This window comes from Rhinoraja longicauda, chromosome 22, assembly GCF_053455715.1.
Source record: "Rhinoraja longicauda isolate Sanriku21f chromosome 22, sRhiLon1.1, whole genome shotgun sequence".
Taxonomy (NCBI): Eukaryota; Metazoa; Chordata; class Chondrichthyes; order Rajiformes; family Arhynchobatidae; genus Rhinoraja; species Rhinoraja longicauda.
Window position 1 is genome coordinate 32,360,919 of NC_135974.1, and position 13,754 is coordinate 32,374,672.

Below are 13,754 nucleotides of genomic sequence, written 5' to 3' on the forward strand. Positions count from 1 at the left end.
TTGTAAGTTCTCCCCGTGACCTGCGTGGGTTTCGTCCAGTTTTCTCCCGCACTCCAAAGACGTGCAGGTTTGTCGGTTAATTGGCTTGGTATAATTGGAAATTGTCCCCAGTGCGTAGGATAGCATTAGTGTGCGGGGATCGCTGGTCGGCGTGGACTCGGTGGGTTGAAGGGCCTGTTTCCGCGCTGTACCTCAAAACTAAACTAAACAAAAGCAGATAAGACACAAAATGCTGGAGTTTTCTCCGGTTTCCTCCCACACTCCAAAGACGTGCAGGTTTGTAGGTTAATTGGCTTGGTATAATTGCAAATTTTCCCTAGTGTGTAGGATAGTGCTAGTGTATGGAGATCGCTGGTCGGCGCGGAATCGGTGGGCCGAAGGGCTTATTTCCACGATGTATCTCTAAAGGATGATTGTGGATGATCAGCCATGATCACATTGTATGGCGGTGCAGGCTCGAAGGGCCGAATGGCCTACTCCTGCACCTATGTTCTATGTTTCTATGTTCTAAGTCAAACCCGGGTCTCTGACACCACTGTAAGGCGGTAACTCTACCACTCTTCAACACTGTGCTGCCCACAGCTCCAAGCCACAAAACACTTACTCATTTATCTGCATGACGTATTGCTTCATTTCTTTGAGAGAGAACTCCAACTTATTAAAAAGTTGGAAGAAAGAGTCCTGAATCTCCATATCTTCAGGCTTCAACAGGTTGCTCAGGCCGCCACTTTCTGGAATCAGCACTCCATTTTGTGGCTTCGCCGGTTCGTCTGCATCCAGTGCTTGATGATCTTCTCCCTCTTCCCCGATGAAACAAGTCCACTGGGGGGCTGCCATGCTGGTGGTGACGTGACGGGTGTAGCTCATGGGGTTTAGAATCCCTGGAAACAGATCCGACGGTTCACCCATGTACACCAATTTATTACTTGGTTAACAAATATAGGTACAAGCAAGTAGTTTGACAAGCAAGTCAACGCTGTGGTAAAAGCCAGCTTCTTCCAGCTTCGTACCATAGCTAAAATCAAACCATTCCTCCAATTTGACGACATTGAAAAAATCATCCACGCATTCATTTCCTCCCGCCTAGACTACTGCAACTCCCTATACACTGGGATCAGTCAATCATCCCTGTCCCGCCTGCAATTGGTCCAAAACGCCGCAGCGAGACTCCTGACGGGTGCCCGTAAAAGGGACCACATCACCCCGATTCTGGCCTCTCTCCACTGGCTCCCAGTACAGTACAGAATCAACTTCAAGCTCCTCCTATTCACATACAAAGCCTTAAATGGGCCCCCCCATATCAAAAATCTTCTAACCCACCACTCTATCTCCAGGTCCCTCAGGTCGGCCGACTTGGGGCTACTGACTATCCCGCGGTCTAGGCTTAAGCTCAGGGGTGACCGCGCTTTTGCGGTTGCAGCTCCTAGACTGTGGAACAGCATCCCTCTCCCCATCAGAACTGCCCCCTCCATCGACTCCTTTAAGTCCAGGCTCCCTGATGCCCCCTGATCCAGACATCCAAACCTCCAGGGAAAAAAAAACTGCAGATGCTGGTTTAAATCGAAGGTCGACACAAAATGCTGGAGTAATTCAGCGGGACAGGCAGCATCTCGGGAGAGAAGGAATGGGCGACGTTTCGGGTCGAGACCCTTCTCCAGACTGATGTCAGGGGAGGGGGCAGGACAGAGATAGGATGTAGTCGGAGACAGGAAGACTCGTGGGAGAACTGGGAAGGGGGAGAGGATAGAGAGGGAAAGCAGGGACTTACTGCAGTAAGCCGCAGATCTAAACCTGATCTGAACCTCTTTCAACCACTCATGTTTTAAATTAAGCAAGAGTTGAGTGTAAATTGCCATGACACTATTCATGTACCTGGATCTTGCTCCAAACCAAGGAATGAATTTTTTCGGCCAAACCGTATGCTGAAAGATCTTCCAAGAGAGGTTGTGCTCTTTGGGCAGGACACCTCCATGACATTAACGTGGCAGTTTGCTGGACAGAAATCAGTGCCAGTTAACAGGTGCAACTTGGTGGAAGCTTGCTTGAACGACGGCCAAGCTTTGATTTTCAATTCCTGGGCAAACTGCGGAAGACCACAACAAAACGCATTCCAATGAACTCTCACAATTTCAACATGTTTGCAAAATTCAGACAGGACAACGAATGTCACAGTGTCTGAAGTGTAGTACGCAAAGGAGCCATTTTAGTAGGCAAAACTCGCCGTTCGTTATGCCTCTCGCAGTGTAATCCGTGTTTTGGGGGAACAGTATGTGTGATGATACCATTTAAATGCAGAATATATCTCATCTATCAATTCACAGATTTTTGTTATTTTTCTATTAAAATGTTTCTGCCAGTTTCTGCCTACTAAAATGGTGCCTTGGCGTACTACGGTTTTCGAGTGGTCTACCTTGTTCCTCTAGTATCTTTGGTCTGAAGCTTCCATTTTGAGAACTTTGTGTGCCGACCAAAGAAACCTTAACCTCGTGCAACTATGGGAGTGAATTTTGCTGTCAGCAGCCATGTAGGAAATGACCCAGCACAGCGGCAGAGTTGCTGCCTTACTAAAATGCAATGCAGATGTGCCCAGAGATCGCCGCAGCTCAAGTTGTTTACGAGCTCGTTCTCTTACTTCAACCAAAAAGACCAAAATGCATTTTTCGTTCATTGACCTCTTAGAGGTAACTGATGGCTCTCCCCAATTTAACATTCAGCTGAGAAACTTTGCTCCAATTCAGGACAAAGATCTATCGGCAAAGCGTCCTCCCATCCTGTCAATGTTCGCTGATGCTCCCAATATCTCATTGTTTACAAGGAAAAAATGGAACATTGGAAAGCTCTCGATGGAACTCCTGACTGAGTTACTCAGTGGGAGGAACGGGTAGAGTTGCTGTTTCACAGCGCCGGAGACCCGGGTTCAACCCTGACTGTGGGCGCTGTCTGTGCAGAGTTTGTACGTTCTCCCCGTGACCTGCGCGGGGTTTCTCCGGGTGGTTCCCTCCCACACTCCAAAGACGTGCAGGTTAGTCGGTTCATCGGCTGCAGGAAATTGTCCCCAGTGTGTGTAGGATGGAACTCGTGTGCGGGGATCGCTGGTTGGCGTGGACTCGGTGGGCTGAAGGGCCTGTTTCCACACTGCATCGTTAAGCTAAACTAAAAGTTAATAATGGAGGACTGAGACCATGCCATGTCGAGCACTATTGCGGAAGGTTTGAGCTAGCGCTACTAAGGAGAGCTGGAAATCAATATGTAACTAAATCCTAGTGAATATGCAAAGCTCAACGCTTAGCTCAATTGGTGATTTGTGACTTTCAAAGCAAAATGCATTGAATGATGCAATGTGATAATCAAACCTCTGTAAAAGCCCTATAATCCTTGAAATGGAAATTGAATCTGATTTAAGACCAATTATAAAATTAATGCTTTGGATAGTAGAGTATGAGGCCTGTAAGCGTACTTGAGAAGCACTGTTAAAGGAGACCATTAAACAAGGGTATGGATAAGGTCCAAACACGGGCAATTGAGGCTAGCATAAAAGGGGGACCATGGCCAGTATGGACAAGGTGGGCCGAAGGGCCTGTTTCCGTGCTGTTCGAGTCCGAGACAACCAACGGTGGCGCAGCAGTAGAGTTGCTGCCTAACAGTGCCAGAGATCTGGGTTCGATCCTGACAATGGTGATGGCTGTATGGAGTTTGTACGTTCTCCCAGAAACCTGCGTGGGCTTCCAGCCGTTTCCTCCCACATTCCAAAGACCTACACGTTTGTAGTTTAATTGGCTTGGGATAATAGTAAATTATCCCTTGCGTGTGTAGGGTGGTACGTGTGCAGTGATCGCTGGTTGGAGCGGACTCGGTGGGCCGAGAGGCCTGGCTCCCACTGCATCTCTAAACTAAACGATTGAATCTCCAGCAAAGCAACATTGTTGATCAAAGAAAGGAAAATTAGAAGAAATATGTGTTTGTTTACTGCACCTTAATTATCTTTAATAGAGTGGAATATTTTGCACAGTTTGCACAAAGCTACAGAAACTAATACTATTACTTTAATTACAGTGTCAATAATTATAGTATTTAATTATCGATAAAATAATCAATAATTATTTAATCAATAATCAAATATAAGGCGGCAAGGTGGTGCTGCTGCAGTGTGTTGCCTTACAGTGCTGGACACCAGGTTCGATCCCGACTACGGGTGCTGTCTGTGCGGAGTTTGTACGTTCTTCCCGTGACTGCGTGGGTTTTCCCCAGAGATCTTTGGTGTCTTCCCACACTCCAAAGACGCACAGGTTTGTCGGCTAATTGGCTTGGTATAAATGTTAATTGTCCCTAGTGCAGGGTGGTGTTAGTGTGCAGGGGGTCGCTGTTCGGTGTGGGCTGAAGGGCTTTGTTTCTGCGCTGCAACTCGAAGAGGTCACCAGCCAGATTTCCTCATGAGTTGTATTGGATCGGTTCGACTTGGTGACGACAAGGTCGTTTGTACCTGAGAGTATCTGGCGATTCTCCTGCCGATGGTGGCCAGCTTGCTTTCACACAGATGTCGGAACTCAAACTGGGGCTTAAAGATCATGGAATTTCTGGAGGTTATCAATCCTCTGCAATTTTTTATAAACTGACGATCATCGGCCGCCAAAGCTTCCAGAACCTGACAAAAGAGGCAGCGTTAGTTCACGAGGGCTACCGAATCAGAAAGTTAATCAATGATAAGAAAACGCCTGATAAAATATCCACTGAAGGATCTAAGACTGTATTGTTTTATATACAGACAGTCTGTTCATGTCAGTGGCATGACATGAAAGATGACCAGACTGCTGGAGGAACAACCGTTTTCAAGCCTACTTTTTTTCTTGCTAAAATTCAGTTCACACCAACATTTCTGAACCACTTTGATTTGGATCACAACATCTTTGAAGAGGATGGACAGGGGGATGTTTCGGGTTGGGACCCTTCCCGACCTGAAACATCATCTGTCCATTTCTGAAGAAAGGACTCGACCCAATCCCATCTATCCATTTCTGAAGAAGGGTCCCGACCCAAACTATTGCCTGCCATTTCCTCCACAGATGCTGCCTGACTCTTTCACCCTGAGTAGGGGATTCGAGGACCAGAGGACATAGGTTCAAGGTGAAGGGGAAAAGATTTAATAGAAATCCGAGAGGTAACTTTTTCACACAGAGGGCGGTGGGTGTATGGAACAAGCTGCCAGAGGAGGTAGTTGAGGCTGGGACTATCCCATCATTTAAGAAAGAGTTGGACAGGTACATGGATAGGACAGGCTTGCAGGCAAGTGGGACTCGAGTAGCTGGGACATTGTTGGCCGGTATAGACGAGCTGGGCCGAAGGGCCTGTTTCCACACTGTAACATTCTATAACCCTTTGAGTTTCTCCAGCTCTTCATGTTTCGCTACCTATTGGGAAAGAACTTCCCCAGAACATCTCCAGATGAAACCAGTGATGTAATTTACAGATATTATGTCATAAAAAGGAACTGCAGGTGCTGGTTTACACCAAAGAGACACAAAATGCTGGAGGAACCCAGCGGGTCAGGCAGCATCTCTGGAGAAAATGGAAAAGGTCACATTTTGGGTCAAGACGCTGATTGTAGTGTGGGAAGAGGAGGCGAGGGGGGGTGGGGGAGGGCTAAAAACTGGAAGAGAGAAAAAACTGGACAAATCAGGGCCGGCAACCGATGGCTTTAGGAAGGGAGGTTCCCTGATAGGCCAATTGCGGGCTAGATTAGTGTTAGTCCAGCACCATGTTTAATCTGCAGACGATCTTGGCTCATGAGTAAATCAGTATTTTATAATGTACATAAGAAATCAGGTCTTGAGGAGCTAATTGAATCATGTGTACCTTTGCAGTCAGATTGAAACACCCCTTGGGCGCCAGCATTTTTTCCTTGACGTGACACTTGATTCCTGCAGTGCTGATGTATTCGTAGATCACACCGTGCTCCAGGTGCACGTTATCCACAGTCATGCTGACAAGCGGTGCAGTCCCATCCGTGCTCAGACGCAGGTCTGCAAGGTTGGAAAAGTTCATACGGTCTTCACAAGTGAGAAGTAAGCAGAATTAGGCCTTTCCACCCATCAAGTCTACTCCGCCATTCAAGCATGGCTGATCTATCTCTCCCTCCGAACCCCATTCTCCTGCCTTCTCCCCATAACCCCTGACACCCGTACTAATCAAGAATCTATCTATCTCCAATTGATTCACAGTCAGAGAGTTGTGAATCTGTGGAATTCTCTGTCTCAGAAGGCAGTGGAGGCCAATTCTCTGAATGCATTCAAGAGAGAGCTAGATAGAGCCCTTAAGGATAGCGGAGTCAGGGGGTATGGGGAGAAGGCAGGAACGGGGTACTGATTTAGAATGATCAGCCATGATCACATTGAATGGCGGTGCTGGCTCGAAGGGCCGAATGGCCTCCTCCTATTGTCTATTGTCTATTGATTCAAAATATCAATTACTTGGCCTCCACAGCCTTCAGTGGCAACGGATTCCACGGATTTACTGCCCTCTGACATCGAAACATAGAAAATAGGCTCAGGATTAGGCCATTCGGCCCTTCCAGCCAGCACCGCCATTCAATATGATCATGGCTGATCATCCAAAATCAGTACCCCATTCCAGCTTTTTCCCCATGTCCATTGATTCCCTTAGCCCCAAGAGCTAAATCTAACTATCGCTTGAAAACTCTTGACAAGAGAAATTCCTCCTCATCCCCTTCCTGAAGGAACATCCATTAATTATGAGGCTATGACCTCTGGTCCTAGACTCTCCCTCAAGTGGAAACATCCTCCCCACATCCACTCAAACCAGGAAAAGTGATTACTCCTCCGAGATGGAACAACAATTAGCCCCAATCACTTGTTAGTTTAGTTTAGAGATACAGCAGGGAAACAGGCCCTTCGGTCCACCAAGACAGCACCGATCACCGACCACCCCGTACACTTGTTCTACCCTGATAAATCTGTTCCATCTGGTTATGGACCCTTTATCTATGGGAAAAGTGTTTAGTATGTACTTAATAAAATTATTCCTTCTTGAGCACCTATCAAATCCTCAGTGCATCTTATGTTTGTAGATTTTAGTTATGTTTATAGATTTTAATTTTTTCAACTTTACGGATACAATGTGGAAACAGGCCCTTTGGCCCACTGAGACCACGCCGACCAGCAATCACCCTGACATTAGTTCTATCCTACACACTATTAGTTCTATCCTACAAGTCCAGGCTCAAAACCTATTTCTACTCCCTAGCGTTTGAGGCTCATTGAGGAGGCGCTGTGAACTGTTTTGTATGTGCTGTTATGTTTGTGTGCTACTGTATGTTTCATTTTTTCCTTAGTACCTAATCAGATGTACAGCACTTTGGTCAACGTGGGTTGTTTTTAAATGTGCTATAACAAATAAAATTGACTTGACTTGACTTGACACTGGGGGCAATTTACAGAAGTCAATTGCCCGACAAACGTGCACGTCTTTGGAGTGTGGGAGGAAACCGGAGCACCCGGAGAAAACCCAAAGGGTGATAAGGAGCGTGTACAATCTTCGTACCGACAGCACCCGTAGTCAAGGTTCGAACCCGGGTCTCTGGCGCTGTAAGGCAGCAACTCTACCGCTGGAAGATTCCACTTGTTACATCTAATTATGCTTTATAAACAGACTTTTATTATTTTTGAAGTAAACCCTCTCCCTTCTCTGAAACGGGTCAGCAGATAGCGTGTCACTAGATGGGCAGATAAACGTGCAGAATGAGCCAAGCCAACTTATGTTCTGTGTACGGCTCGCCGAGGTTCAAGACATCATATTGTGATGGAGTTCAAAGGATTTGGAAAGAAGCCAGCCGGCCTGGAGGCAACCAAGCCAAGGATTTTATCTGAAATATTCCTCAAGCATGCAGATAAACAGCAGGAGTGTAAAATAAGAAGGTCACCAGAATAATCATGGGCGAGTCGCACTCCCTATTCTCCCCTCTCCTACCGTGCGAGAGGTACACAAGTGTGCAAACGCACACCGCCAGATTCATCAACAATGTCTTCCCAGCTGTTATCGGGCAACTGAACCATCCTATTAACAACTAGAGAGCGGTCCTGACCTACCATCGACCTCATGAGAAGCCCTCGGACTATTTTTGATCGGACTTTACCTTGCACGAAACGTTAATCTGCAAGCAAAGAATTTCACTGTGTTTGTCACGTGTGACAATAAACTATTCATTCATTCGTACCCTGGATCTGTACCCTGTGGACAGCTCGATGTAATCATGTCTGGTCTTTTTGCCGACAGGACAACATGCAATAACTGAAGCTTTGTTTTACTATACCTCGGTACAGGTCACAGTAATAAATTAAACTAATAATAAATTGAACTTATGATGTGATAAGATAACCATGTTCCTCCTCTTCTCACTACATGGAATTGAGAGGGCAGAGATGGGTTAGGGGAAAGGGTGGGAGGCAGAAGGTAGAACGATGAATAAGATAGCAACAAGGTCTGGTGCCAGCATGTGAATGGCCTCATGTCATGGAAAGGCTGTTCAAAATGAAAATGAAATTCAGTATAAAAATACATCGGAGAAAGCACCAGGGGAGGTTTACAAGAATGATCCCAGGAGTGATTGGGTTAATCTATGATGAGCGTTTGTCAGCACTGGGCCTGTACTCGCTGGAGTTTAGGTGGGAACCTCATTGAAACTTACCGAATAGTGAACGGCTTGGATAGAGCAGATGTGGAGAGAATGTTTCCACTAGTTGGAGTGTCTAGGACCAGAGGGCATAGCCTCAGAATAAAAGGACATACCTTTAGAAAGGAGATGAGGAGGAATTTTTTGGTCAGAGGGTGGTGAATCTGTGGAACTCATTGCCACAGACAGCTGTGGAGGCCAAGTCAATGGATATTTTTAAGGCAGAGATAGACAGATTCTTGATTAACAAGGGTGTCAAGGGTTATGGGGGAAAAGGCAAGAGAATGGGGTTGAAAGGGAAATATAGATCAGCCATGATTGAATGGCGGAGTAGGCTTGATGGGTTGGTTCGATCCTGACTACAGGTGAAGAAGGGTCTGAAGAAGGGTCTCGACCCGAAACGTCGCCCATTCCATCTCTCCTGAGATGCTGCCTGACCTGCTGAGTTACGCCAGCATTTTGTGAATAAATACCTTTGATTTGTACCAGCATCTGCAGTTATTTTCTTATACTGACTACAGGTGCTGTCTGTACGGAGTTTATACGTTCTCCCTGTGACCATGTGGGTTTTCAGGTGCTCCGATTTCCTCCGACAATCCAAAGACGTGCAGGTTTGAAGGTTAATTGGCTTCTGCAAATTCTTCCTAGTGTGTAGGATAGAACTAGTGTAAAGGTGATCGTTGGTCTGCATGGACTCGATGGGCTGAAGGGCACGCTGCCATGCTCTATCGCTAATCTAAACTAAACTAAACTCATGCAGCATCTCTGGAGCACATGGAGAGCCAACGTTTCAAGTTGGAACCCTTCTTCAGACTGATTGCAGCAGCGGTGAAAAGCTGGAAGGCAGGGGGCGACTGCACAAAGTCCGGCAAGTGATAGGTGGATACAGGCAAGGCAGACGATTGGACAAAGGCCAGGAATGAATAGACAAAATGTGTTAGATAGGGACTTCAGGCTCGAAGGGCCGAATGGCCTCCTCCTGCACCTATTGTCTATTGTCTATTGCCTATTGAATTGTGAAGCCAGAGGAAGGAATATAGATGGAGGGGTTCAGGGGGGAGAGGGTAGTGAAGGCAAAAAAGAAAAATGGGTGAGCATCCCAGGTCTTCATCTGTCGTATGTCTTTTAGACCTCTCAGCATCCCAGGTGGGGCAAAGGAAAGAGAAGGGGGAAATAAAGGGGGGGTTGGTTTCAAGGTTAAGCACAATCTTAAAACAGGAGCTGCAGTCAAATTAGAAGCCACATGTTTAAAAGTGGAACGGTAAAATGGTCTTTTTTATTAAGGAAAGGGGAAACTTGGAACACCCCTCGAGGCAGGCTTTGGGATCAGGGCCAATTTAAAAGATAGGCTGTTCGGTTTGTTGCCGGGTACAGATATCAAGGACGCCAAGTCCCAGAATTTGAAAACAAGGCACTGGCCTGGATTTCCTCAGAAATATTGGCAAATACATTAACATCTCCCATGCAGCTCTGAACAATTTTGTATTTTTGCACATTCATGTGTATAAATTCCCTTAGTCTGAGCCAGCAGCTTGCTGCTGTTTGTGTGACCAGACTTCAACGCAGCGCTCTGCACTAATATCCAGCGTCAGGTTGGATTTGGCTGAGCATTCATTTCAGAGAACGGCGGCCAGAGTGAGTGAGTGAGTGAGTGAGTGAGTGATAGATAGATAGATAGATAGATAGATAGATAGATAGATAGATAGATAGATAGATAGATAGATAGATAGATAGATAGATAGATAGATAGATAGATAGATAGATAGATAGATAGATAGATAGATAGATAGATAGATAGATAGATAGATAGATAGATAGATAGATAGATAGATAGATAGATAGATAGATAGATAGATAGATAGATAGATAGATAGATAGATAGATAGATAGATAGATAGATAGATAGATAGATAGATAGATAGATAGATAGATAGATAGATAGATAGATAGATAGATAGATAGATAGATAGATAGATAGATAGATAGATAGATAGATAGAGCATGGAGATGGGCCATTTGGTCCACCGAGTCCATGCTAACCATCGATCACCCATTCATAGAGTCATAGAGCGATACAGTGTGGAAACAGGCCCTTCGGCCCAACTTGCTCTGTGTGAAGGAAGGAACTGCAGATGCTGGTTTAAACCAAAGATAGACACAAAATTCTGGAGTAACTCAGCTGGACAGGCAGCATCTCTGGAGAGAAGGCATGGGTGACGTTTCGGGTCAAGACCATTCTTCAGACTGAAGAAGGGTCTCGACCCGAAATGTCACCCATTTCTTCTCTCCAGAGATGCTGCCTGTCCAGCTGAGTAACTCCGGCATTTTGTGTCCATCATCGCCTAGTTTCCCACTTCCCCATCCATTCCCTGCACATTAGAGGCAATTTACAGAGGACAATTAACCTGTGCATCCTTGGGATGTGGGAGGAAACTGGAGCACCCTGAGGAAATCCAGAACGTGCAAACTCCACACAGTCAGCACCCTAGGTCAGGATTAAACCCGGGGCCCTGGCGCTGTGAGGCAGCAGCTCCACCAGGTGTGCCACCGTCCTCCACCATTCTCCCCTGCATGGCATGGAGTGATTTAGAAGGAATGCGAGTTTAGAAAAGTAGATTCTGATGAAAAGCAGGAACACTAGAAAATGAAAGCAGCTTGCACTTGAGCGTATAACGTTATGAAAGTTGCAATAAAATCTGTCAATCTGGTAAACCATTGCTCTCCCAAGAGCACGAGTTCAAAGAAATCAAATCAGCTTCACCGCAGGTGGATAAAACACCGAGACATTTACAGGCATATTTTTTACCCACTGCTGTGAACACATCCCTCCCCCAATGACCCAATCCCACATGGCAAACATACTTCCAATGTGCTCCTACATCCCTCTGTATGACCATGTTGTGGACATCTACAGCCAGGGCACGAACCACACAAACCATGTAACGGCAATGCAATAGTTCTTGCACTGGTGTGAATGAAACGTGAAAATCGTTCTGTGTCTTGTTTTACAGTTTGGGTGTGATGGTTGTAATTGGCTGTAATGGCCCACTGAGAGTGGCTGAGTGGCACAGCTGGTAGAGCTGCTGCCACACACTACAAACCCCGGCTCCGATCCTGACCTGGCGTGCTGCCTGTGCAGAGTTTGCACGTTCTCCCTGTGACCACGTGGGTTTCCTCCGGTTTCCTCCCACATCCCAAAGACCTGCAGGTTTGTAAGTTAATTGTCCCGAGTGTGTGGGATCAAACTTGCATGCAGAGTGATTGTCGGTCAGCACGGCCTCATTGGGCCAAAGGACCAATTTCCACGCTGTATCTCTAAACTAAACTAAGGCTTGATCGATGTACCTCTATATGACATGACTTATAGATAGCATAGAGCTCTTAAGGTTATAGGTAACTAGATAGAGCTCTTAAGGATATGGATAAGTCAGGGGGTATGGGGAGAAGGCAGGAACGGGGTACTGATTGAGAATGATCAGCCATGATCACATTGAATGGTGGTGCTGGCTCGAGGGGCCGAATGGCTAATACCCTGCACCTATTGTCTATTGTCACTCAAACTTCCGAAACTATTTGTGCAAATGAGGTAAAATAAAAATACCATATTAGCCAGCATCGACTTTCGATTCAGTAGCTCGAACAATGTAGATAATTCTACAACACCCTCTCTCCCCCTCTGTGATTCCTCCTGCTCTCTCTACCCCAAACATCACCCATTCCTTCTCTCCAGAGATGCTGCCTGTCCCGCTGAGTTACTCCAGCGTTTTGTGTCTATCTTCGCGCTAACAATGGTACTCGGAATTAAAGGAATCTGGTCATAACTTATTTAGTTTGCGATAAGCTGGCAAATCGAAGAACTTCAAACCCAACTGAGTGGCTTCACAGCATAAATTGGCAATTTGACATCAATTTCAGTCAGATGGTATTTGGAATTAACCACAGCATACCTGCCTCCTGCCTGATCTCACAACCGTGATCGAGTATTTCTGTTTGATTCGATGAGACATCTCGCAGATTATCGTGCAGTGATAAATCGGAAACACTGTCAAGGCAATTTGTCTCAGCCTTGTTGTCTGCTGTCTCTTCATCTACGTCTTCCACCGTCCTGTACACCCACAGTCCGGGCCCTTTTCTCTGGAAAAATGGAAGAAAAAGCAAGAATGCATTAGGATTCTTCACCACTATCAGCTGAACTAATTTTTTTTAAATCACAAAATGCTGGAGTAACTCAGCGGGTCAGGCAGCATCTCTGGAGAGAAGGAATGGGTGACGTTTCGGGTCGAGACTCTTCTTCAGACATTTTTAAAAAAATACTGAGCCAACAAAAGTAAATCTAAAACAAAAACACAGTTGCATTTTATCTTGCAATTTTCATTAGTGGATGAAACATGTGTTTCAAACCAACTATTGAATATTATTGGATTAGTTAATAGCTTATTTTCCCACTGAACTACAGTTACAGGAGAAGGTGGTCGAATGGAAATATTAAAAAATAATTAAATATTTACTCCAGATTTGTGCAAAAAAAATTTATTTAGTCCAATAATAATTGTCTATTGGAGTACTGATTGAGAATCATCAGCCATGATCACATTGAATGGTGGTGCTGGCTCGAAGGGCCAAATGGCCTCCTCCTGCACCTATTGTCTATTGTCTAACAATAACAATAATTATGTTCAAGAAGTGGGGGGAAAATTGATACAAATGTAAAAAAGCCATGAGGTACTGGAGTAACTCAACGGGTCAGGCAGCATCTCTGGAGAGCATGGATAGGTAACGTTTCATGTCAAGACCTTCAGAATGGCGGTCTGAAGTCCTGACCTGAAACATTACCTACTCATGGTCTCCAGAGATGCTGCCGGACCTGCTGAGTTACTCCAGCACTTTGTTACTTTTTTTCCCCACACAAGCCAGCATCTGCAGTTCCTTGTGTCGGGATGTAAATGAAGTCTGCACAATGCGATCCATTACCAGAAGCAATACTGAAGCTCTTCACTTTAGACTTTAGAGATACAGCGTGGAAACAGATCCTTTGGCCCTAAGCTGACCAGCAATCACCCCATACACAATA

General features: G+C 45.6%; 1 protein-coding gene across 1 annotated transcript in view; it reads right to left on the reverse strand.

The window, feature by feature from the left end:
- The window catches only part of prex1 (phosphatidylinositol-3,4,5-trisphosphate-dependent Rac exchange factor 1), a 170,291-nt gene that overhangs the window by 40,540 nt on the left and 115,997 nt on the right, over positions 1–13,754 (reverse strand). Inside the window, exons 21-25 of the mRNA XM_078419047.1 lie at positions 12,631–12,817; positions 5,851–6,017; positions 4,481–4,642; positions 1,873–2,083; positions 605–881 (exon numbers count right to left, since the gene is read on the reverse strand). Of these exons, the coding sequence (XP_078275173.1) occupies positions 605–881; positions 1,873–2,083; positions 4,481–4,642; positions 5,851–6,017; positions 12,631–12,817 (1,004 nt within the window). The remainder of the gene's footprint in view (positions 1–604; positions 882–1,872; positions 2,084–4,480; positions 4,643–5,850; positions 6,018–12,630; positions 12,818–13,754) is intronic.